The sequence below is a fragment of the Octopus sinensis genome, unplaced genomic scaffold (assembly GCF_006345805.1).
Source record: "Octopus sinensis unplaced genomic scaffold, ASM634580v1 Contig16093, whole genome shotgun sequence".
Classification (NCBI taxonomy): domain Eukaryota; kingdom Metazoa; phylum Mollusca; class Cephalopoda; order Octopoda; family Octopodidae; genus Octopus; species Octopus sinensis.
The window spans coordinates 2,839-30,706 of NW_021834146.1; the positions used below are offsets into that span (position 1 = coordinate 2,839).

At 35.7% G+C, this 27,868-nt stretch overlaps 1 protein-coding gene across 1 annotated transcript in view; it reads right to left on the reverse strand.

The window, feature by feature from the left end:
* Window positions 1–1,047: 1,047 nt before the first annotated feature.
* The window catches only part of LOC115230658, a gene marked incomplete at its 5' end in the record, with an annotated part of 43,118 nt that continues 16,297 nt past the window's right edge, over window positions 1,048–27,868 (reverse strand). Inside the window, 8 exons of the mRNA XM_036499757.1 lie at window positions 1,048–1,255; window positions 2,226–2,454; window positions 4,872–5,026; window positions 11,248–11,300; window positions 13,770–13,852; window positions 17,634–17,817; window positions 19,245–19,357; window positions 24,162–24,319. Coding sequence (XP_036355650.1) covers window positions 1,048–1,255; window positions 2,226–2,454; window positions 4,872–5,026; window positions 11,248–11,300; window positions 13,770–13,852; window positions 17,634–17,817; window positions 19,245–19,357; window positions 24,162–24,319 — 1,183 coding nt within the window. The remainder of the gene's footprint in view (window positions 1,256–2,225; window positions 2,455–4,871; window positions 5,027–11,247; window positions 11,301–13,769; window positions 13,853–17,633; window positions 17,818–19,244; window positions 19,358–24,161; window positions 24,320–27,868) is intronic.

Consider the following 27,868-nt stretch of genomic DNA (forward strand, 5'->3'; position numbering starts at 1 on the left):
TCGTAGTTTTTCAGTGTCTCGCCGACCAGCTCGATGTGCTCGTGGCTAGACACTATGACGGTGACGTCGTCCGCGTATGCAGACACGCTCGTCCCGCATCCCAATTCTCGCGGGATGCCCCTTAGAGTCGCCAGCTTCCGCAGTAGTGGCTCAAGAGTCAATACGTATAGAAGCGCCGAGAGGGGGCATCCCTGACGGACCGAACGTGCAATGTCGAAAGGTCTCGATAGATGTCCATTTACGCGAATTACCGAACGGATGCCTCTGTACAAGGCAGCTATCCAGCCGCGAAGACGGGACCGAAACCAGCCGCTCTCAGGACTGCCTCCAAGTATCGATGGTCTACCCTATCAAAGGCTTTTGATTGATCCAAGTTGATCAGGGCCCCACCCATGCCAGGTTCGTTAACTACCCTGTCTATGATGTAGCGCATCAGATGGAGGTTGTCATGGATGGTCCGGCCTGGCACGGCGCATGTTTGCGCCTTGTCGACCAGTTTCTCGATGACAAGCGCCAACCTCTTGGCTAGCCCTTGGCCAAAATTTTCAAGTCTGCATTAAGCAGAGTGATGGGCCTAAAGTTATCTATTACTTTCCCTTGTTTAGATCTTTCTTCAGCAGTGTTACGGCTCCTCGGCTCACAAAACCAGGAATGCTCCCGTTTTGCTGCCAGTTGCAGTACACCGCCGCCAAGAGATCTCCAAACAAGTCTGGCATACAATTGTAAAGCTCGTAGGGTAGACCATCCAAACCCGGTGATTTGTCCCTCGAGCATTCTGCCATCGCTTCCCGCACTTCCGCCGCCGTGATGGCACCTTCGCAGCACCCTGCCTTTCTTGTCGAGAGTCGTGGTAGGCTATGTAGGTAGGCACTGAAGTCCACCCTACGTTCTTGCCCTAGATAGATAGATAGATAGATAGATAGATAGATAGATAGATTGTATACAGACAGACAGGTAGATAGATACATGCATAGACATCTTGTCTTACTTTACATAACAATAAACGTAATTATATTCCATTTTAATGTATTTTATGAATTTGGCTGTTTAGAACAAGAGAGTAATCATGAGAACTTTTGGTACCATAGTTTTTTCTTTTGCATCATTAGTTCCATAGGAAACACCATAGAAAAGACCATCGAATGTGTCCGGATTCACTTTGGAAATACCAATACCAAGATTAGAATAGATAGCTGTGACTTGCTGCTCCTCCAGTGGAATCTTTTCTGTGATTTCTTGTATAAGATCCAGCAATCTGTGAGAAAATCAAGAAAACGACTTTCCATTAACAATGTGTTTCGAATACGTAATTAGCTTTAGGTGTAATTACACTAATTATTTCGCTTAACAAATTTTTGAATGCTACTCTTGCTTCTATTTCTTCTGTTGTTTCTAGCTTAGCATTGAAGCAGTAACTTTTATTATCTATGCCGCTCCAAATATGACCGCGGGATCTATTGCTATTACTTTTCTTCTTCTTCTTCTTCTTCTTCTTCTTCTTCTTCTTCTTCTTCTTCTTATATTATTATTATTATTATTATTATTATTATTATTATTATTATTGTTATATTATTATTATTATTATTATTATTATTCAGTAGTCTTATTTTTATAGTGTGCTTTCACCTCACTACCGAGCGCTTCTCTGTGTGCCTTGGGTATGTGCTGTGGTTTGTTGTGATGCTCTGATGGTTACTTTATTCAAAGTGTTTTACGTAGGATGTGTGCAGGGCCTAGTAGTACTATTTTCTGTAAGTATTGTATATTTGGTTTTGGTATGTATTTGTCTGAATATTTTTTATCATACCTAATGCGCCTACTATGATAGGAATTGTTTCTGTTTTTAGATTCCACGTTCGAGTTACCTCTATTTCCAGGTCTTTGTATTTTGAAAGTTTCTCCGTTCCTTTTAGAGACCCGTTGTCATCTACTGGTATTATTATTATTATTATTATTATTATTATTATTATTAATTATTATTATTATTTATTATTATTATTATTATTATTATTATTATTATTATATATTATTATTATTATATTATTATTATTTATTATTATTTATTTTTATTATCATTATTTTTATTATTATTATTATCATTATTATTATTATTACTATTTTTATTATTATTATTATTATTCTACCACCACCACCACTACTACTCCTACTACTACTACTTCTACTACTACTAATACTACTACTATCAAAAGCGATTTGAATATTACCTGTTGGCACTGCTATTCTCTTGTTCTGTCTCGGTCAGAACCTCCTCTGGTATGTTTAACAAATTGTTGATACTACGAAGAGAGTGGTTCAAAGTTATATTGGCCGACACAGTCGATACAAGTGGCACCATTTTCTCGTGAAGGTCTACAGCCAATTCAACATCTTCTTTGAAATACACTGGTTTCTGGGATACATCTAAAATCTCCTCCAAAGTACTGTCGATGTTTCCTGAAATGGAAAATTTAACATGAAATTTAAGGGAATTACAGTTGCTCTGAGCTGAAATATTAGATGCAAAGGTGTTGGTGGTGTTGGTAGTGGTGGTGGATTTGGTGGAGGTGGTTGTGATAGTGGTGGTGTTGTGATGTTGGTATTGGTGATGGTGGTGGTGGTAGTGGTAGTAGTAGTAGTAGTAGTAGTAGTAGTAGTAGTAGTAGTAGTAGTAGTAGTAGTAGTAGTAGCAGTAGCAGCAGCAGTTGCTGTTGTAAATAAATAGTTTGGACGTGCTGGATAATTTGAGAACCATGTGCCATGAAGTGTTAGAAACACATATGGAGAGCGATATACTGTTACGCTATCAAAAATATTTAAAATATCGGACATTTTCGAAAGTTTATCCCCTTTTAGGCAAGCCATGCATGACTTTAACACCGATCTATTAATGATTTCGCTCGAAAGTGGTTCACCATGAACTTTCCATGATATAATAGGAAAGAAATACTTTCCGACTGAGATATGTGCAAAGTATGGACATGTATAACAGCGACATGCAAGAAGTCGTTGAAAGAGGTAGATGCTGATTAAAAAAGGATGAAATGAGTTTGATTTTCTGGATAAGAAATGCTTAACGTGGGAAAAAATTTGAGCTCGTCATTTATGAGAATGTAACTGAGAATCAAAAGTCTTGGTCACCAGAAATAACAATTTGTAAAGACTTTTATATTTATATATGACCCATGATACTGATACAGACTCGAATCGCAACTCGCAATTCAAACGTCAACATACTGCCTACCCCTTTATTATATCCCTTTTCACTACAATACCAGGAATCCTTCGGAAAATTCCAAGGACCGTGACAGATAAAATTAGCACTAGGCTTTCAAAGAGTAACTCCTGGGATCGATTTCTTTGACTAACACTCTTCAAGGTGGTGCTCCAGCGTGGCCACAGTGAAGTGGCTGTAACAAGTAAAAATGCGTCTGTCAGACCTAAACGCACAATGTAATAGCACGCCTTTCATGAAAAGTCTGAGGAAGTTCCTCTCCAATGCCTAAAACCGCAAATATTACGTAATTTTGCTTTTAGAAGTTTAGAACTGGCGATGCAAATGGAAATGTTACGGAAACATTTGCAACTTATAATTAAAGACTATTAAAGGCTTTTCTTTCTCTTCTTGTTTTCATTGGATTACGATGGACTCTCAGGTCGTTAGACGACGTATGACGGTTCGACAATTTCTTACCGAACAACGGGAGCCACCCGTCAGATGTCGAAATGACCGTAGAGCAAGGTGAAATGAAATGCGTTGCTCAAGAACACAACGCCCAACAACAATCGATCTGAGAATCGATACCACGATCTCACAATCGTGAGTGCAACACCCTAATCACTAAGCCATGCGCCTTCATTGGATTATATATATACACTAGCAGTGTCGCCCGGCGTTGCTCAGGTTTGTAAGGGAAATAACTATAAAGCATTTTTAGAGAGTTATAGCCAAAAAATAGCAAAAAAATGGGAAAAAAATGGGAAAAAAATGGGAAAAAAATGGGAAAAAAATGGGAAAAAAATGATGGTAAATTTTTTTTGAGAGTTAAAAAAGGTGGAGTCCCCTAGACGGTCTGTGGTTTGGGTTTCTGATTCTCGACCCCATGTCGAATTTATCGATTTTTTTCAGAACTGGGGGAACTTTTCAAAATTTTCGCTGCGTTAGTTTTGAATATGACATTGGGCTATGTGTGTATCAAGTTTCATCAGAATCGGTTGAAAGCCGTGGTCAGGGTGAGGGTACGAGAAAACAGACACACAGAAAACGCACAGACAAACTGCCGTTTATATAGAGAGAGATACTTTGTTCCTCTTGTATATCTCTTAGACATTGGTTAAAGCGTATGAGCTGTGTGTGTATCTATCGATCCTAATGTAGAAATTAACATGATCACGTCGAACAAAATGAATTTTCACTGAGGAAAATTATTTGCAGCATTAAATAATTTTCTTGTTTGAATTAAAGAAAGTACTGGAATTGTGTGAATGTTTCTGCCCAGTAGAGTCTGCATCTACTACTTCTATACAAAATAAGGAGAAAACATTTTTGCCCTCGGTTAATTGGTATAATTAAAAAGAAAATGAGCAAAGACAGACAGTTCCGTAGGGACAAGAAACGGAAAAGTACAAAATAAAATGCTGATTTATTGAAGTTATCCAAGCTTTGAGAAAATGTAAATAAATAGTTGTATGTATGAGAGAGAGGGAGAGTCTGTGTGCGTGCGTGTGATCATGCGCGCGTGTGCGTGCGTGTCCTATGGTATCATCCACTGTGGTTGATGATGATGACAACGACGAAGAGGATGGTAATGGTGATTGACGAAGCTAATTATGACGGTAATGGTGATAAAATTAATAAGAAACACGATACTTACGTTCATCAGTGAATTTCATGTGGCTTTGCCTAACTCCTATGTTAAGCAATGCCTGGGATTTGTTCAAAACTTGGGAGATATTGCGCCGCAGTTGACTTTCAGTCATTTCGCTAAATACTGTACAGTAAATATCAAATATTTTAATTCTGTTTGAGCTGAAATAAAAATAAATACATACATGTATGTCGGTATGTATATGTGTATGTAGATAGCTAGCTAGCTAGCTAGATAGATAGCTAGATAGATGGAAGCATACATACATTGATATATATATAATTATATATATATCTATATATATATATATATATATATATATATATTAGATAAGAATTTGTTTGGTAAAGCACGTGGGTGAATATATAAGAAAATAGTAAAGTGTGAAAAACGACAGAAGGCTTAAATGTTAAAAAATATATATATTTGTGTCAAAATGTCTGGAGAATATTGGAAAAATTTTTTTTCCCTTTCCTTAAAATGACATATTTTAAAATTTTTAAAGAAATTACCGGTTTCGCGTGTAGCTTTTCAAATTTCTTGTGACGTTATGTTTATATTGCATGGAATTATCGTTGTTTTTATTTCCAGGAGATTTCTAAATAAGGGAGGTAGTGAGTGATTTTTTCCGGTGTAGGGGAGATAATCGCTTAAAAATTTTTTTTCCCTTTCCCTTCAACCTTGCAAGAAGGATATGCACAATAATGTCAGAACAAAATACCAGGAACTTTAGACTGCAAGAACTAAAAAACACCCTAATTGACAGACATTACCCAGCTCAACTCATAGAGGATGGGATCAGACGTGCAACAGAAATCAACATAGAAACTTTAAGAAAAGTTCAACACAACAACACACCTTCCCCGAAAATACTACCTTACATATCTACATACAACCCCAAAAACAAAGAAGCCTTCACCATCATCACCCAGAATTTACCAATACTTCATAAAAACCCAAATTAAAGGAAATTCTAAACATACACCAAATCATTAAAAGCTACAAACAGCCTAAATCACTTAAAAAGATTCTCACAAAGGCAAAATTGTCTTCTAAAATTACGGATGCAAAAGTAAAAAAATGTGGTAGATCGAACTGTGCAACATGCCCTAACCTATTGGAAGGATCAGAATCTTCTTTAAAGAGGGACAGAAATTTAAGATCAAATCTAACTTACTTGTGCCTCTGAAAACATAATTTATGTTATTAAATGCTCGGGCTGCCACCAAGACTACGTGGGTTCCACGGGACTGTCACTCAGGCGCAGATGCACACTGAATCGACAACAGATTGCATTCCCAGAATATAGAATGATACCTTTTAGTGAGCACATTGAGAAATGCGCAAAGCAACTACTGCCACAATTTTTAATCTTCCCATTTTACCAATGTGCTTTCGGATCATCAACACAAATGAGACTGAACAAGGAAACATTCTTCATTGAAAAGTACAAACCCAGACTCAACCATCCGAACATACTGACACAGAGAAATTAACAAGGAAAAGGGAAAAAAAATTTTAAGCGATTATCTCCCCTACACCGGAAAAAATCACTCACTACCTCCCCTTATTTAGAAATCTCCTGGAAATAAAAACAACGATTATTCCATGCAATATAAACATAACGTCACAAGAAATTTGAAAAGCTACACGCGAAACCGGTAATTTCTTTAAAATTTTAAAATTATGTCATTTTAAGGAAAGAGAAAAAAAATTTACAATATTCTCCAGACATTTTGACACAAATATATATATTTTTTAACATTTAAGCCTTCTGTCGTTTTTTCACACTTTACTATTTTCTTATATATATATATATATATATATATATATACTTTATTTAAAGCAGCAGAAAATTCAACAAAATCTGTTACTTTGAGTTTCTCGTTGCCGTTCATCAGACAGTTTTTGCTAGAATATATATATATATTCAAAATGTGACCTCGTGTGTACCGTTGGCGATTTTTTTCCTCCGTCTTCCCTTCTCTGGAACTTTCCTTTTCCTATGTTTCTGACGAAGAGCTCCGCTCGAAACGTAAAACCCTCCTTCCCTTCCTTCCTGAACCTCCAATAATAATATATTTGTTCCAGGTCCTCGCGTTGTTGTGTCTTCTCTTTGTCTTTTCATGTTTGGATTAACTTTATATATATATATATATAATTATATATATATATATATATATATATATATATATATATATATATACACACACTCGTTTAAAAGCCGCCCTGTCGAAACCTTCGGCCCAACAATGACACTTCATGCATTGAGTAGATATTAAATCTTTTTCAACTTGACCGATATTTTTCAAGCAATGAAACAACTTATTGCAAAGTTGCAGGATAAAAAACATCTTTTGTCTTCCCGTTCAGGGGTCAATGCAATATTTTCTGTCTAACCTCCTTCTTTCTCTCTCTCCCTCTTTCTCCTTCTGTTGACTATCACCAGCGCCACCACCGTTGCCACCTCAACTGCCATACACACATCATTCAGACTTCTGACGCCACCACCATCAATATATTTGACTGCGTCACTTTCTCCTCCACCACCATCACTACAGTCTTTCACATCGCTTTCTTTCACTGACTGCCCCGGCTACCGCCACCACCACCATAGAGATAGATAAATAGAAAGATAGGTAGATAGATAGATATAGACCAACAGACAGACAGACAGACAGATAGATATAGATAGATAGATAGATAGATAGATAGATAGATAGATAGATAGATAGATAGATAGATAGAGGGATAGATAGATAGACAGACAGACAGACAGGATAGACAGACAGACAGACAGACAGATAGATAGATAGATAGATAGATAGATAGATAGATAGATAGATAGATAGATAGATAAATAGATAGATAGAGGGATAGATAGATAGACAGACAGACAGACAGGATAGACAGACAGACAGACAGACAGACAGATAGATAGATAGATAGATAGATAGATAGATAGATAGATAGATAGATAGATAGATAGATAGATAGAGAAAGGGATGTGGAGGGATTTCTTTTGAATTTGAAATGTGTTTTACCATTTATTTAGTTAGTTCTTTACCATTGTATAGCCACCGGCATGAGACATGAGTTCAAGTGTGGTGGCCTCTTTTAGGTTGGGGAAAATAATGAAAAACAGGATGCGGTGTGGTCATCACTAAAACGATAGTATTCAGTATGTCAGCTGCAGGAATTTCCGTCAAAGAGACAAAGTTGAACAAAGCTGTACTTCTTCTCCCTCTTTCTCTCTCTTTTGTTATTACTCCCACTGCCACCATCAACATTACTACTTTTAATAAAACATCAACGCTCCCTAAATTTCTTTGTCTCTCTCTCTCTCCCTCTCTTTTTATTTCTCTATCTGTCTTCACCATCGCCCTCACCGTCTCTATGCCTACTATTACTCTCACTGTTTCATGAGGAATAGTAGGAGTGTCATTGAATAGTGAGAAAGTAGGGGTCTAAGTGTGACACACTGACACACAGAAATTAGTTTTCGCAATTATTATATTATATATATACTTATATGATTAGTTTAAACAAAAATCACGGAATTTTTGTAGACCAAGTTAATCTGACTAGTTTTAAAGATCATTTTGTTCTAATACCAGTAATCTAAATTGCACCTTTTCAATAAAACTGACCATTGACTGACCAGTTAAACTTCCATTTACCGATAATGGATTCCAATGTATCAACACTGATGCGTATAAAACATAATTCCTTCACTTTAGTATGGCTGCTATCATATCCTTGTTAATTACAGATATCAATAAGGCGGCGAACTGGCAGAGACGTTAGCACGCCGGGCGAAATACTTCGTGGAGACGCAATGGCTCAATAGTTGGGGCAGCTGACTCGCGATCACAGGATCGCGGTTTCGATTCCCAGACCGGGTGTTGTGAGTGTTTACTGAACGAAAACACCAAAAGCTCCTCGAGGTTCCGGCAGTGGGTGTTAGTGAGCACTGCTGTACTCTTTCAATACAAATTTCTCACTTCCGGTTTTTGTTGTATTTGTATTTCAAAGGGCCAGTCTTGACACACACTGTGTCTCGCTGAATCTCCCCGAGAACTACATTAAGAGTACACATGTCTGTGGGGTGCTCAGCCACTTGCAAATTAATTTCACGAGCAGGATGTTCCGTTGATTGGATCAACTGGAACCCTCATCGTCGTAACCGACGGAGTGCCATAAAATATACATATAGATTTCACAAATGACATCCAAAGACTCTCTCTATAGAAGACTATTAGTGCTAAAAAAATTCAAACATGGGCTCCGGTGTCTATAGAGGGGGATTTTTTCACAAGGTAAAGAAAGGCTTAAAGAGGAATCAAGTTGATTGGATAAACAAATTAGACACACCAAATATATTCTTTTCTCCTCTAGGCACAAGGCACGAAATTTTGGGGGAGGGGCTAGTCGATTACATCGACCCCAGTGTTTAACTGGTACTTAATTTATCGATCCCCGAAAGGATGAAAGGAAAAGTCGACCCCGGCGGAATTTGAACTCAGAATGTAAAGACATGAAATACTAATTTCTTTACTACCCAACAGGGGCTAAACACAGAGGGGACGAACAAGGACAGACAAACGGATTAAGTCGATTATATCGACCCAGTGCGTAACTGGTACTTACTTAATCGACCTTGAAAGGATGAAAGGCAAAGTCTACCTCGGCGGAATTTGAACTCAGAACGTAACGGCAGACGAAATACCACGAGGCAGTTCGCCCGACGTGCTAACGATTGAGCCAGTTCGCCGCCCTGACACATCAAATATGTGAAATATATTCAATACGTTAAATACAAAATATGAATATATGTATACACGTAAAACGAGGGAAAACAAAAGATATTTGTATTACAGTAAACAATGCCATCGAAGATAGAATATTAGGTAATATTTTTTATCTGATTTTGAAAACTTCAATAAATTAATTTTTTTGTTTCAATTATTTTAAGATTCAAATATAGCTCAGGATTGGATTATCATAGGATTATCATAAGATTCAAATATAGCTCAGGATTGGATTATCAAAGCTAAAATAAGCGCATTCAGTATGGTTGAGAACAGAATTAGTGAAGAAGGCTAGAACTACAAGCGGGTGAATAAAAGTTGGCCTTAAGAATATATTCGTCCGGTACCGTGGCTTGCCCTCTTTAGCATGTAAGAAATCCACATGGTAGGATTCTCACCGTATATAAACTTTTATACACACTTGATATATAATATATAATATATATATATATATATATATACATATACATATATATAAACATATATATATATAATACATACATATATATATATACATATGAATATAGATATATACATATATATATATGTGTGTGTGTGTGTGTGTGTGTGTGTGTGGTGTTGTGTGCGTGCGTGTGTATATATAAATAAGGTAGCTATCAGGAATTTAAAACCAACACGAAAATTAATTTGCAGTCACTGGATATCTGTTACATGATGACGCGTAATTGTGTGCATATGCAGCTATGACACTTTCAAACATTGGAAATATTATACGGAAGAGAGGAGTAAAATTTAAATTATTTTAATCTCGAAACGCGTATATAATCAATCCAGGTCGTGTTGATTCATTATTCTGCTCTTTGCCTTCGTAAAAAAGTATGTTTACCGTCATGGAGATTCTTAGAGTAGCAGAAAAGGAATACTTAACTCATATTTCTAATTTCGGTATGTGTCGAAGCAGTTAGCTGAACCCTAATTATAATTACGTGTATATATATATATATATATATATATATATTATATATATAGTTAATCCAAACATGAAAGCACAAAAAAACACAACGCGAGGACGTGGAACAAATATAGTATTATTGGACGCCCGTTTCTAGCGGAGTTCTTCGTCGGAAACATAGGAGAAGGAAAGATCCAGAGAAGGGAAGACAGAGGAATAAAAATCACCAACGGTACACACGCGGCCACATTTTGCATGCAAATATGTATGTGTATATATATATATATATATATATATATATATATATATATTTATATTTATATATGTATGCATGTGTATGTGTGTGTGTATATGTATATATATATAATATATATATATATTATATATATATATATATATATATATTATATATAATATATATATATATATATATATATATATATATATATATATATATATACACACACACATATATATATATATACAGTTCTCTCTGTATATTTATATGGGTTTGTTTGTCCTTTGTATAATAAAACATTGATAAAACACTTTCACTGAATGTATGAATTAGTATATTGTGTGTCACAAGTACAACGCTTTTGATTATTGTGACGTATAATACATGCGATAAAATCGAATGTTAGAAACATTTGCTTACCCACTGTTTTCTACTCTGAAATTTCCCGTCATGGTTGAAAACTCATGCTCCATCTGCAAATATTATAATAATAATAATAATAATAATAATAATAATAATAATAATAATAATAATAATATAATAATAATATAATAATAATAATAATAATAATAATAATAATAATGATGATGATGATGATGATAATGATAATAATAATAATAATAATAATAATAATAATAATATTAATGGCATTTTGTAACTTAATATAATGATCTCTTGACTTTGGATATGTACATTTGTATATTATTATAATATTCTAATATATTGATTTGACTAACTGTAACATTATATATGTGTATGTATATTATTATATATTATTATGTATATACGTACGTATATATATATATATATATATATATATATATATATATATATATATATATATATAGGTGCATGTGTATATACGCTTATAAGTATGTGTTTATTATATATTATGTATATGTACTCATTCTTGTATGGGTGAGCCTTCTCTGATATTCATATTTAGATTGTACTTTATTCTCTGAAGAGGCCTTGGGATATATTTGTAAGTGTCTCATTTATAACCACATATTAACTTATCATACCTGGCTAATTTGAGCATAATGAGACACTCATATCTACATGGCTGAAACAGCTGTAAGATATAGTTTATATTTATATTTATTTATATTTATTTATACATATTGTACTTATTGTATCATATTACTCATTGATGTGGACTGTTTTGTTCTGTACTATTATGTTTGACCTTAATATTCATATGTTGTTGGTTAATAAATTATGTGAATGGGTATTATCTGGTAGTTGATTATTGATTAAGGTGTATTTCTCCATTTTCTTATTTTGTATTATATATATATATATATATATATCTTCGTGCTACCACAAAGAGAGAAGAGCAAAGACTGGTAACGGCTCAAGGAGCCATGGAAAGGTCAATGCTTGGTATCTCGTTGTGAGAGCACATCAGTAGCGAGATCATCAGAAAGAAGTCCGGCGTGAGAGATGTCATCGCAGAGTATACACGCAGCAAGTTTAGATGGGCTGGACACGTCGCCCGGCTCACCGATAATCGGTGGACCCACGCAGTTGCCGAATGGTACCCACGCGAGCGGAAAATACCACCCGGAAGACCTCCACGACGGTGGAGTTACGATTTCAGGAGGACGATTAGGATCACGTGGATGAGAAAGGCACGATCCAGAGAGGAGTGGACAGCGTGCTGTGACCAGCGGTGTCAAATGGACGCCTGACGGACTGGTCGGTCAAGTGATATATATATATATATATCACTTGATCACTTGACCGTGATCAAATTTAAAATTTAAAGAGTAGAACATTAAAAATAAAAATAACAAAAGACAAGAGGACATGCGCATGGAATGTATGAGCTGGACGCTCGGTAAAGTGGAGGAAAAGAAAGGGTTTTTAATGTTCCGAGCATAGCTCTTTGTCAGAAAAGAAAACAGAAAAGTTGAGAGAAGGAGAATATTACCAAAATTACGTGTGTGGTTACATATGTACATATGCGTGTGTGCGTGTCCGAGCACTTGTGTGTGTGTGTGGGGGGGGGTGTGAACACAAGATTAATGAATAATTGAGTGGGATTTCATATACTGTCACAATCGGAAATTATATCACGGAATATATAAATGATGTTCATTGTGTGGACTTCTTTTAAAGGCAAAATAGTGGATCAAACAGTCTTTTTATTGACCAGCAAAAAATCAGTAACTTAAAAAAATTTTATTATGTAATAATTTACTATCAGTAAATGGAGTTGATTGTCTGAATTTCATGAAACCCAAATACAATTAATTCGCATTCTTTTACTACGGTCTACTGCATGTTCATGCCTCAGTATATTTATGTCTGTATAAAAGTCTATATATACTTACATGCATACAAATTATGAACATATGGATTGCATTAGATTGCCGATGTTCAGTCCACAGCAGAATGAAGGTCTCAGCATACTCTCTCTACCAACCTTGTCTGATGTGGAGGCCGTGTTTTGACCTCGAGAGTATACAAGTTCGATGAACCTCAACGAAGCTTGGCAGTGGAGTAAATACTCATACAGAGGTGTAGTAAAAACGATTCAAGGATGAAAGGCAAAGTCGGCTGCGGTAGAATTTGAATTCAAAATATAAAGAGGGGCGAATTACCGTTTATCATTTTGCCCGACGTACAAACGATTTTTCCAGCTCGCCGCAGAGTATGTAGGGAATCAAATAATAAATGCATACGCATATAATACTTATCTGTATATTTGAATTTAACATGTATTTACAAATGTATGTATTTATGTGTTTAAACTGATCAGGCTAAACTTTAAGATACCTGTTATCATTTAACAAAATCGATATTAATATCTACTAAACGTATTGAGCTCACTATTTAAATTGACGTTTTGCATTTCTTGTATAAAATATGCATGTGTGCGCGTATTCAGTGCGTGTGTGTGTGTTCGGAGAAAGAGAGTGAAGATATCTACTCACGGCTCTTGATATGTTCTCAGCAGGGATTTTATATTCGTTGAACTTTTTAATAATCAAACGAAATACGAAGGATTTGGTCCAGCCTATGGATTGATATAGAAAATAATCGCTGCGTTTATAAATGAGACACACGTTATAAATGCACATAAAACCCACATACGTAGATAAAAATACACGTTCATAATTACATATACACTTAAAAATACTATATTTAATTATATATAGGGAGAATTCACAAAAAAACAAAAGACGAAGACAGGTCACTAGCAAGGTTTCCTTATTTTGGGCTCAATATCTCATTAAGCCTTCCAGTTCGATACGCACGCAGTTTCCCACACTTATCAATCTTCTTCCTCCATTCCCTCTCTTCGTGAATCGGCGATCAATGTCTGCACGTGGATGATGGGCTCCACACATCGTTAGGACCTTTCTTGATTTCCTGTCCATCTCCTTTAGATTCTCCTCGGTCCACTACAGTTTTCCAGCTTCATACCGAACTATTGCGACTGCGTGCGAGGTTATCGCCAAAATTATGTTTCTGGCATTAAGCTTTCAAACCAATATTTTGCTCACTCGCCAAAAGTGCTCTCTTTTTCTCTTTTCCTTCATGAAGGGGTGCTTGATTCCATCTGTGTGTGTGGGAGAGAGAAATTGGGGGAGGGAACATTGCAAACGATGAATGAAATGAACATGAAATGAAAAAATCGTGCAAATAAAAGGGCAATACTACAGATGCATACGCTTCCGACTTTGTTGCTTCATAGCATACAGAAAAAAATCCAGAAAAATTTTCTACAAATACCGCTTAAATGTTGTGGCTTCAGAGTATATAGGAACTTATCGGGAGGAATTTTTTCGGGGGTGGAGAGATGAATTTTGAAAAAGTCACACGATCTGATTTTTTTCCCTCGTAACTTTCATGAAAATGTGTATCTTTTAATGTAATTTTATGCAAATCTCTTTCAAACGATATAGATTACGGTTTTAAACAAATCTGGGGGAAATATTTTTCGTGGATTTTCACCTTTTTTAACCGCAGCCTTTGACATGATGGGATTGCGGGGAGCAGCTTTCTATGAAAAAGGTTTGAAAACTCTTTTTTTATCACCCTCCTTCCTCATAACCCCACTCCGGACCTATTTTGGCCAATTATTTTTTTGCACTTCAAAACCATGGGAAGAGCAGTTTCGGTAATTGTTTTTTTAATTGTTAATATTATCAGAGGAAAAATTGATTTAAGGGGGATTCGGCTGTTGTTTCATGCACATCTAAAAACAAACTTTCTCGTTACTTTATCATTCTTGCTTGTATTGATGTTTTTCAATAGTTTCCCCCATAAATACATTTATATGCTATAAAAATAAAATTTGAGAAATTATGAATTTTTTGCAACCCCACTTCCTGCCCTCGATTGTTTCTGTTTAGAAATTAAAATAGCGGAGAGCCTGAGAATGTCGTTGCTGGCATTTATCCACAGAGATTTTTTTTTTAAATTACGGAGATGTACTTGCATAGCAAGTGACCTGACCTGAGATCGTGTACTGAAAGAAAAACAATTGCAGAGTGGAAGATGTTTGTAAGCCATTCAAGAACACGCAAAAACCGTTAGTTTCACTTTAACATTTAAATTTAATTTGTATCAAAATATTTTCGTCGCTTTGAAATTGCGACATGTCCACTGACAAAACTTCACAAAAGTAATGCCGCACGAAATTTTGTCAATGGTTTCAAAGCAACGGTAGAGGTAAAAATTTAGATTACAATTTATTTTGTTGTTTTTCGTCCACCAATGCACCACGCGTGTGTTACTTCGGCATCATCATTCCATAAAATGCATTTCATGGGAGAAAAATATTGAAATAACATGTGAGAGAGTGGAAAGGGAAAATGGACAAAATCGGTCCTAATAAGGTAAGGTTTATAGCATTCCAAACAGCAATAACAACAAAATCACTTTGAAATATTTTTACAAAAATTATACGTGTTTCTTTTAAAATTTTCATTCAATAATGTTTTTACATTACGTATAGATACTAGAATAAATTGTCGGTTTCCCAAATATTGAATTAAAACTTGAAATGAAAACATTAAAACATAGGCGCAGGAGTGGGTGTGTGGTAAGTAGCTTGCTAACCAACTACATGGCTCCGGGTTCAGTCCCACTGCGTGGCATCTTGGGCAAGTGTCTTCTGCTATAGCCCCGGGCCGACCAATGCCTTGTGAGTGGATTTGGTAGACGGAAACTGAAAGAAGCCTGTCGTATATATGTATATATATATATATATGTGTGTGTGTGTATGTGTGTGTGTTTGTGTGTTTGTCCCCCTAGCATTGCTTGACAACCGATGCTGGTGTGTTTACGTCCCCGTCACTTAGCGGTTCGGCAAAAGAGACCGATAGAATAAGTACTGGGCTTACAAAGAATAAGTCCCGGGGTCGATTTGCTCGACCAAAGGCGGTGCTCCAGCATGGCCGCAGTCAAATGACTGAAACAAGTATAAGATAAAAGATAAAAGATAAAAAAAAAAACATTAAAAGAGAAAGTGAGGCTTTGGAAATAAAAATGGATTACCCCCGCATTGAATGAAATGAATATTCAAATATGCGAGAAACTGGACTTTAAAAAAGTCAATAAACTTGAGAAATCGAAATTATAAGAAATTTCTTATGAATTTATGAAAATATTTTCAGACAGTCACCCCTTTAATAATAGCTTTCTGTTAGCACCTTTAATAATTATTACCTAATTAATAAGCAGCTTTGTCCATTATAGTATAGATACTCATTTGAATTGTGAAAAAGTTTTCCTCTGCTATATTAGGTATTAACTGCCAAACCAGGGAAAAGCAGGATGTCTCCATTCCTACAGGGGAACCGGTTTACCTTGTATTTAATTATGTGTATGTGTGTGCGTGTGTTTGTAGAAGGTTGAAAAGTAACAAACGAATTGATATGTGTAGGGAAAATAAGACAAGGTAGAAAGTGCTAAAATAACTTTATCATGAAAAACATTTTAGTACCGGTTTCAGACTTTGAGACTTTTTCAACTTCAGAGTAAAGCATGGAAAACAATTAAATTGTGGAAAAATTAAATGAAATGTTTTCTTTTTCATATTTCCATAGTTTTCAAATGCATGAGACATTTTCTTTTTTTCTGTCACTCTCTCTTTTACTTTCGTGAAGGCTCGGTAGGAAGGTAGTAGTAGATCTAACAGAATATTTGATATGAGGGATGTGAGTTCTTGGTTTTGTTTGTTTAAGCAGCAGCAGAAGAAGAAGAAGCAGAAGAGAAGAAGAAGAAGAAGAAGAAGAAGAAGAAGAAGAAGAAGAAGAAGAAGAAGAAGAAGAAGAAGAAGAAGAAGAAGAAGAAGAAGAAGGAATAAAGAATTTCTTAATGTCCCCTTAAACAGGGACAACTGAAGAAGGGGAATATCCTTTATGTTGCATGTCCCGTTTCTCTCTTTGTTATTACGTTGTTCGAAGAAAGTTCGTTTTCTATGTTTTTATTTTTGTTTTTGTTTCTTATTGTGTTTAACGTTTTTTTTTTATGTCCTGTACATATATATGAATGTATATATACATATATATGTAGGTATGTACATATATGTATCTCTCTCTCTCTCTCTCTCTCTCTATATATATATATATATATATACGTACAGATACGTATGTGAGCGCAAGACCGCAAGTGCATACGCACACACACACACACACACATATATATATATATATATACACACTCTTGCACACACGTATACACACATCAAAATATTTCCATTATAGTAACTATTATTCAATATTCTTATTAACTATCAATTTGTAATAAATCTGGTGGTGTTATATTAGACAATAAATAACACTTACCATTGAAATAATTCTTGTTACATAAGTGTCCGACGCAACAACCAGTACAAGACGTGCTATTCGTCCGTTTATTGCATGTAAGGGTATTGTTTCTCATAGCTTCAACACATTTTCTGTATGTGCTGCAGGACCTTTCAGTCTTCAGTTTAACACCGTTCATTGATATTGCGAATCGGCATACTGGCTGTAATAATAGATATGAAAATTATACACTACAACCAAAATATTTATTAGTACGATTACTGCTCATTACATCAAAGCAGTTTATATGAAAATACGATATATTAGTATAAAATTTGGAGAGAAAACAAGCAAGATGTTGTTAACTTAATGAGGGACATTCTGAAAACGGAAAATATCAGAAGTGGAGAAGAATATTTAAAGAAAAGAATCCATCACGAAAACGCAATTAATAATCGCAAACACCTAACAATAATAAAAGTAATGAAAATGTAGACATTGAAGTTAGAAATAATATATTTGTTGCCTTAATTTGAAATTGAATCTCGTTTCTTCCAATCACGGAAAAGTTTTAGAAAGAAAATTGGATCTCCCAAACTGAGTGAGGATGTCATGAAAAAATGACCAATGATAGCGTCGGTAGGCTGGCGTCTTCAAAAAAGCCAATGAAGTCGGTGATTGCAAATGAATGAATCTTTAAATAAACTAACTCAGCTTCAGGAAAACGGAAAGGTCTGAGATCAGAACAGACAATAAAACAGGCAACAGAATTCAGCCATGCTCTTATGTCACGCTCTATTCTCCTATATTCTCGTAGATAAGTTAATGTGAAGCATTGATCTATGATATTACCGGTGTCTTTTATTGTTTCTCTTGTGTTTCTTTCGCCTATGTACAACTGTGTATTCAGAGATATGCCTGACAATTTTAATTTGAGTTTTAGCTGCGTTTTAAAGGTATAGGTTTTACCTTTCTATGAAACAATATGGCCCTCACCTATTATGTTCTGGAGAGCGTATTGTACTACTTGATGTGAGGGAAGATTTAATCTGTTTCGAATATTTCATAACCTCGAATATCAAACAACCTCTTTGGCTATGGCCAACAGACGAAGGAAAACTGTCATTTGCTTCTTAACTTATTCAATCCGCTCCGTGTAATGTTTGCGAACTGGTAGGGCCAGGTTGACTTCTAGTTATCCCCTCTAAGGTTAGTGACCAGAGGTCATTCGACAAGGAACCTTGATTCCAAGTTGACTTCTGGCCACATACATTCATGCATCCTCCTCTAAGGACAGCCATGTTTGTCGGAGAAAGGTCACTCTAAGTTCGTGTGTTCGTTTCTTGAATATGGATTCCTGGACAGGGTAGAACGTTGTGTCCTTGAACAAGGCACTTCATTCCACTTTCTTCCAGTCAAATCAAGTGAAATGTGTCTCAACCTCGTGATGTTCATCTATTTCTCTCTTCAATCGTCACATCCTTGTCCCATTGTGTCATGAATAAGAAGATCGATAGGGTGTGTATATGTCTAAGCAGGCACATAAAAAACTAACGAAAGCATAGTACAATCTATGTGGACTTAATGGCTTTCGAGTGACGGCTGCGGATATATTTTAACGAAAAGGAAGAAAGTAATATTCCAGTTTACCTCTGCTCCTGGACATCTTGTCACTTCTAGATCATTGCACTTATTTCCTGAACATGTTTGACACTGTAAATGCCGTTGATATAACGAGTAATCTACAGAATACAAGTAAATATCTGTATTTATGAACCAAATAATGCAATGCATAGCAATAACAGGAAATAATTTTCTTTATGATGTAAAAAAAATGTATACGCGTTACTATTGAAATCAATACATGTTAGACATATAAAACAAAATATTAACAAAGACTATAAACCTATTTTTATGTTCATTTGGAATTGTTTCAATAATGTCACAAATTCAACTGAGAGAAGCATGAAAGCCTCTTGTTGTCCTTTTAGTATTCTGATGTAACAAACATGTGAAAATCGTTGAACAAGTCAAATAAAGTGATGAAATTCGAAAACTGCAAGCATTATTGCAGTGGGAACTCCCTAATAAAACCTGAGAATCTCATTTAAGTTATGCTGCAATGTCATATAGAATGTGAAGAAGGGCATAAAATGTGAAGTGAGCAAAACAATATTTGGATGAACAATAAATAATATGATCACTAATATGGTGTTTTTTCCAATATATATACGTTTATGTGCGTATGTATATATGTATGTATGTAAAGGTTTTAGTTGCCAATCCTGTAAAAGACATTGTAGATATTTAGCTGGGCTAAAAAGTCACATTCGATCACAGCACCAGTAACAGTTAAGCTTCGTGCAATGGCCATACTCGATAACGAGGGGGAAGCCATAATAATTTATGTATGTAATTATGTATGTATGTATGTATGTATGTATGTATGTAACTATGTATGTATGTATGTATGTATGTAGTTATGTATGCATGTGTGCATGTATTATGCATGTATGTCATTATTTACTGTTATTTCAAGATTTCTTGGCAATAGAGAAAGAGAGAGTTTCTATCCTACATCTACGGCTCCTTCATTGGAATTTCAATAACATCACTGTTACCATCATCTGGGAACTTTCTACCAACATATCCATGCATAGTCTTCTGTTCATAGATCCTCATCCGTTCATCTAATAAGTTGCGGTAGAATCGTGCGACTTCTTTGATCATGTAGTCTATGTTATCAGATAAGGAATGTTGCTCAAGGAGCTGCCTTCCAAATCATATGAAGTATGCAAACTTGGTCAAGGGATGCACTTCGACATTTGTGGTTATAAGAGGTTACCGAAACACGTTGTAGGCCAATGTTTTATTGAATGCATAGATTTCTAAGGTCAAAATTTTATTTATTCAGCTGTAATGATCTTTGATTATACTGAGATGACGCCTGTAACTTAATGGCACCAGTAACATGATGGCACCTGTAACATAATGGTACCTATAAAAAAGCACTTGATATCCACCCTAGATATCTGTAACGATCCTCATCAGATATGTTTCTTTACTACCCACAAGGGGCTAAACACAGAGGGGACAAACAAGGACAGACAAACGGATTAAGTTGATTACATCGACCCCAGTGCGTAACTGGTACTTAATTTATCGACCCAGAAAGGATGAAAGGCAAAGTTGACCTCGGCGGAATTTGAACTCAGAACGTCAAGACATACGAAATACGGCTACGCATTTCGCCCGGCATGCTAACGATTCTGCCAGCTCGCCGCCTATAATCCTCATCAGATATAGGGGTAACAGTCAGGTCATTGATGGCAATGTTGCTAGTCTGGTTTACATTTTTCCCCCTTTTCACAATCATATAACATTTATCCTGAACAAATGCCAACCCTACATTTTTTGAGAATGTTGTAACTTGATCAAGGCTCTTTTTCATCTCATCCATATTCTTTGCATAAAGTTTTAAGTCATCCACAAAGAAACAGCTTTCAATTTTGGAATTTCTGTTTCCTTATGAACCAATGAGATATCCTTAAAATGAATGACATGGGGTTTACAGAAAGTATAAACAACATCACAACGAGGTTGTCCCCTTGGAATATGCCTCTGCTATATTGTATTTTGTCAGTGATAATAATCACTCTTTGTGTTTAATTTCATGATGGTGGCCCACAATTAAATCAGGTCAGCAATGGCTTTGATTATGGCTCAATGGAAATTTAGCCAGATGAAGGGCTTCTAGCATCCATGAGTATGTATGTATATATGTATGTATGTATGTTTTTGTATGTATGTATGTATGTATGTATGTATGTATGTTTTTGTATGTATGTATGTATGTATGTATGTATGTATGTATGTGTGTGTATGTATGTATGTACGTATGTATTTATGTATGTATGTGTGTCCGTATGTGAAAATGTGTGAATGAATGTGTGTGCGCATGTACATACATATACAGACTCGTATATTTTCTCGAGTGATGTGCTTAATCGGACCCCATTTTAAGTCTGTCATTTGGAACTTTCGCCGTTTATGCCGGATTCTTCTCTGTTGTAAACAATCAAGGCAGGTCTTTGGTTTCAGGATATCTTCCTACTTTCCCCCAACCAATCACAGCAGCCTTCTGAATGATCATCAGCATTGACAGACAGTCCTGGCTAAGCGCTAAAAATATACTTTACCTCTCTACTTCGTTTTCTTCCTCCTCCTCTCTCCTCCCCAGCATCACTCTTACCAACCCACATCCACACATTATTTGTCCCTCCGCCCACATTTACACTTTATACACACTTCACACACTAGACCACAGTTTCTACCTACACATCTCACTTCGGTAGCACAGTTACACTCTTCACACTTTATTACACACACACACAACTTTGTCCCATTGGATATTCTATCTTTGACACACACATACAAATGCATGTACACTGATACATAGACTCATACATATTCACGCACACTCACTCTTCAAACACATACACACACTCACACAAACATACCCATACTCACACATTCACTCTTGCACCCAACGTTTTGCTTTGTATCTCTAAATCCCTCACTTCTCTCTCCTCCTCCTTCCTTTTCCTCCCACTACTGCTTGGCTGCTATTAACTGTAACATTTTACCTCCCCTATACGCAGACATACCGCACCCTTCTCTCTCTTTCCATTCGTGTTCACTCTTCTTCGAATAAAACCACATTTGCTCTTCTCTCCTTCTTTCGTCAACCATTTTCTGTCTCTCACTTAACCCATGTGTACCAACCCTTTACTTGTACCGTCTACATTATTTGACCTTCATGAAGTCTGCCATTTTTTCAGACAATATACATTACTGAATGCTCTGCCTGCATTTTGACCTTTTTTTTCTTGGTATTTGATCTTCTGAAACAACTTTTCTCTCGTATTCGATTTTTATCCTATAGATTCTGCTGCAACTGTCCATGTCACGTATTTCTGCCTTTACAGTGTTCACACAGCATTGAACAACAGTGATGGTGTCTGAATTGTGGTAACCGTCATGAATTATCATGAATACAGCTATCTCTTTTCCAATATTTAGATGGCTTTCAAGGCGGCAAGCTGGCAGAAACGTTAACACGCCGGGCGCAAAGCTTAGCAGTATTTCGTCTGCTTTTTCACGTTCTGAGTTCAAATTCCACCGAGGTCGACTTTGCCTTTTATCCTTTCGGGGTACCAGTTGCGTACTGTGGTCGATCTAATCAACTCGCCCACTACCCCAAAATTTCAGGCCTTGTGCCTAGATTAGGAAAGGATATTTAGATGTCTACCAGTCCGCCATATCAGCTTTTTCTCAGTTAAAACTTTATATTTATGCTCTCCAAGGCCTTTGTTTACCAATACACTAAGTTTTCTTTAATATAATGTGACATAAAATCGTTATATTTCATACCGTATATATCCATCCATCTACCATTTTCAACGCTCATTATTCCTGGGAGGGTCGTGAGGATGTCTGGTACCTCAGGTACCTCCTGCATAGGGTGCTGTCAGAGGCAACTGCCAATATACTTACTGATTGAATTCTCAAGCATGACCAAATGAGTCTATAGATATTTTCTAGCCATCTCTTTTTGGTCTACCCCTATATTCCCTGCTGTTTTACATCATTTTAAAGAATCGATCTTGCGATTTTGTCATGTGACATCCTAATTGCATGTCCGCATTACCGGAAATGTAGTGGCACAATACGGAAAAGTACCGACTCGATCTGGAGAGACTCCCTCGTCTCTAAGCTACACGCTGTGTCGAGTAAAGCTACTCCAGTTTTTTTGAAGGAATCACATTTCGGCCGCTTCTATTTGCGATCAGACTCTTTCGGTCGTTAGCCAATATTCATGACCACAGATGAGGATGGGCACGAAAACCAAACTGAAGATAGTGTGCTTGGCTTTGTTACCAAGTTGTCCTCTTCTGGGGATCGAATACTGGAACATTTTTTGTGTCTCGGGAGGGTCATTAAGCCAATAATAAACATACGTACTGGTTCTATTTCACTTTATTATTCGTCTCTTTGTTAACAATTTGTTAACGAATTAACTAAATGAATGTTTGATTAACCGTTTGGTTAACCTATCAACCAGTTATGGTTGTTAGCGACATTTTGTTGTCATTCGTGACCGCTTCGATGACTCATTTGTTTTCGTTCTATACTTATGTAGTTATGAATGAGAATGTACGTGAGAGAGAGGGTTAGAGAGTATGTCTGTGTGCATATGTGTGTGTACATGTGAGCGTACATTCATGTGTGCGCTGTTGTGTATGTTTGTGTATGTGTGCGTGCGCGAGTTCCCGTGTGTATGTGTGTGTGTGTGTGCCGTTGATGGCTTGTGTGAGACAGTTGAATCTGTAATTTCGTTAGAGCGAAGATGTGAATGTAAAGCGTGCGAATGGTAAAACGTTTATTCCTCATATCTTTATCTATAGTTTCCCTTTCATAAGACATGATATTGTAAGCTTCAGAGAGTAACCCGGATTTTCTTAGTGTTAATAATAAAAGAAAAGAAGAAACGAGAATTTTACTTACTTTGACATTGTGAATAATCCAGTATAAGTATTCGTTTCCCTGAGCCTTCCTGACACGTGCCAGAGACAGCCACAGTTCTGTTATAGACTTTTTTAATATACTTAACGAAGGCTGGCAAGTGACATCCACACTTCATAAGGTTATTGTCTTGGAGGTAACTGTAATAATAAAGAGAACTCTGAGTGCGTTTCAGATCAACAGAGAAATTCCTATGTGATTTGACAAGAAACAAAGATTATAAAATTTGAGCAGGTTTATAAACGCTATGACATTCATTTTTCTAAGGGTTGTTAATAACATCAATAATGTGAAATGATTTCTAGTAGAAAGTGGAAGCACTAAGGTTCTATTCTCTTTTAGCTTAGATATTGAATAATAAATTACCTTTAAATAAGATTACTAGCCACTTGAAACAATTCTATTTTATTGTAGTTTAGGGACATTTTAGTGTCGGAAATTTGCTGGTAGGGCTCTTGCGCCGCTATATCTGAGAAAACTCATTTAGATGGGCGGTTTTGGCGCTAAGAAGGTCGTGTTTATTCTATGTAGCAACTGGTTTTAAAACTATAGACGTACCAGTGCAGAAACTGACAAATTACAGTGTTTATTGCTTAAGCGGCACAGACATGTTTAGTAATTAATATTCATTTTTAATTTATCAATTTGAATATTTTCAGTGTTTTTCAAAAGAGGCAACAGCAAGAACAACAGCAACAACATCAACAAAAATACCACAACAACAACAACAACACAACAACAATAATAATAATAATAATAATATAATAATAATAATATAATAATAATAATAATGATAATATGTAATAAAAAAAAAATAATAATAATAATAATAATAATAATATAATATAATAATAATAATAATAATAATAATAATAATAATAATAATAAACTAAATGCAAAAGAAATAGACAAAGAAAAATCCCAGCAATGGTTGAGAAGCTCAGGACTCAAAGCAGAAAGAGAAGGATTTTTAATTGCAGCACAAGACCAAATCCTCCCCACCAGAAATTACCAAAAACATGTAATGAAAAGAAATATAACAAGTAACTGCAGAATATGTGAAGATGGACAAGAAAAAATAAATCATATTATCTCTGGCTGCCAGTCCTAGCTAAGAAGGAATATATTCACAGACACGACAAAGTTGGGACCTATATACACTGGAATCTATGTCAACATTATGGAAACAAAAGACCACTGATGTGGTTACAGGAGTGTGACGAAAGAACTCTGGCCGAAATAAGATTAAGATTAATGTAAAAAATAAATAACACTGATGCAAAGTAACACCAAATATATATTGCGTTTGTTTTTATTGGCTAAACTGGCAAAATGACCGTTCCGAAATGTAACAATATCTTTCAACACACGACTTCACATAAAAAAATCTTGCACAACAAATATATAAACGTAATAATAATAATAATAATAATAATAATAATAATAATAATAATAATAATAATAATAATAATAATAATAATGATAATAATGATGATAATAATGATGATGATGATGATGATGATGATGATGATGATGATGATGATGATGATGATGATGATAATAATAATAATAATAATAATAATAATAATAATAATAGTAATAATAATAATAATAATAATAATAATATTCTTAATGAAATCAGCAAACAATCAACGCTACTGAGCAACAAAAAGAGAACAAAAATGCTCCGCAAATATAACATCACAGAAAAGATTTGCCGGAGATAAAAGAAAAGCTGAAGCAAGATATCCTTGCCAAAGCTCAAAGGATCCGCCAGTACGAGAACGCCAACGCTTCTTTGAACAGAACAAAAGTTCAACTCCAACCCCAAAAAGTTCTACCAAGAACTGGGAAAAAATAAAATAGAAGTCACTGCAGCACCAACGGCAGAAGAATTGGAAGAATTCTGGAGAGAAATATGGTCGGCGAACGAACAGCCAAAAAAAGGAGTATCAAAATAACAAACTCGGCATCTGAACAACTTTGGACCCCCATAACAACTGAAGAGGTCACCCAGGCACTGCAAAACTAAGCAACTGGAAGGCACCTGGGCATGACAAGATCCCCAACTTCTGGTTGAAATATCTAACAGGAATGCACAAAAAGCTGGCTGAAAACTTTAACAGCATACTAGCAGAGCCAGAGACAATGCCTGAATGGCTCACGAAAGGGAAAACCATCTTAATTCCCAAATCAAATGAAACAGCAAAACCAGAAAACTACAGACCAATAACCTGCCTCCCTACTATGTTCAAGGCATTTACTGCAGTGATATCGCAAAGGCTGAACAAGCACTTGGACGAAAACAAACTGTTCCCAGAAGAGCAGAAAGGATGCCGCAAAGCCTCATATGGCTGTAAAGATCAACTAATGATTAATAAAGCCGTAACTGAAGACAGCCACAGAAGAAGAAAGGCCTCAGTATGGCCTGGATTGACTACAAAAAGGCGTTTGATAGCATCCCCCACACATGGATCCTCGAAACACTAGCCATTAACAAAGTAGCACCAACAATCATAAAATTCATAGAGCACTCTATGAATAAATGGCAAACAGTCCTACACCTCCAAACAAAAGAGGGACTCATGAAAACCAAAGACATCCCCATTAGAAGAGGAATATTCCAGGGAGACACGCTCTCTCCACTCCTTTTCTGCTTGGCACTGTCACTCTATCTGATATGCTAAATAGAACTGGATGCGGATATAAATGTTACGCGCAAAACGATCAGCCACCTTTTATATATGGATGACCTAAAACTATACGCTGCAAATGACAAACAGCTGGAAACACTATTAAAGACAGTTCATGGATTTACCAAAGAATAGATATGAAATTTGGATTAGAAAATGCGCCAAATTAACCATGAAAAGAGGAAAACTAGTTAAGAGTAACAACATCACACTAGATAAAACCAATGAAATAAAAGAATTATACCAAGCCAAACTTACAAATACTTAGGAATCCATGAACTAGATAAGACACAACACACACAAATGAAAGAGAAAATAAAAAAGAATATTATAGACGAGTTAGATCAATACTAAAAACAGAGCTCAATGCTAAAAACAAGATAATAGGTATCAACACTTTAGCTGTCCCAGTTTAAGTTACAGCTACAATATCCTTAACTGGACACGAATGAACTGACCAAATAGATAGGAAAACAAGAAAAATACTGACAGGATCTAGGATGCATCACCCAAAATCTGACATAGAAAGACTATATATACAACGTATAGAAGGTGGTAGAGGCCTTATACAGCTGGAAAACTACTATAAAATAACCACCATAGGACTGCAAAAATATCTACTTCAGAAGGAAGGAAAACTGATCCAGATAGCAGCAAAACCGAGCAAAACAAAAAACTGTTCTCAGTATTTAAGGAAGCTGACAAATACAACACAAGAAATCATACCACCTAATAAACATGAGAAGAAGAAGAAGAAGAAGAAGAAGAAGAAGAAGAAGAAGAAGAAGAAGAGAAGAAGAAGAAGAAGAAGAAGAGAAGAAGAAGAAGAAAAAGAAGAAGAAGAAGAAGAAACAACAAAAGCTATAAAACAAATGAAATCCAAACTAAAAATAGAACAGCAACGAACCATGATAAACGATGGCAAGAAAAGCTCCTTCATGGTAAATACTGGACTAAACTAAACGCAAAAGAAATAGACAAAGAAAAATCCCAGCA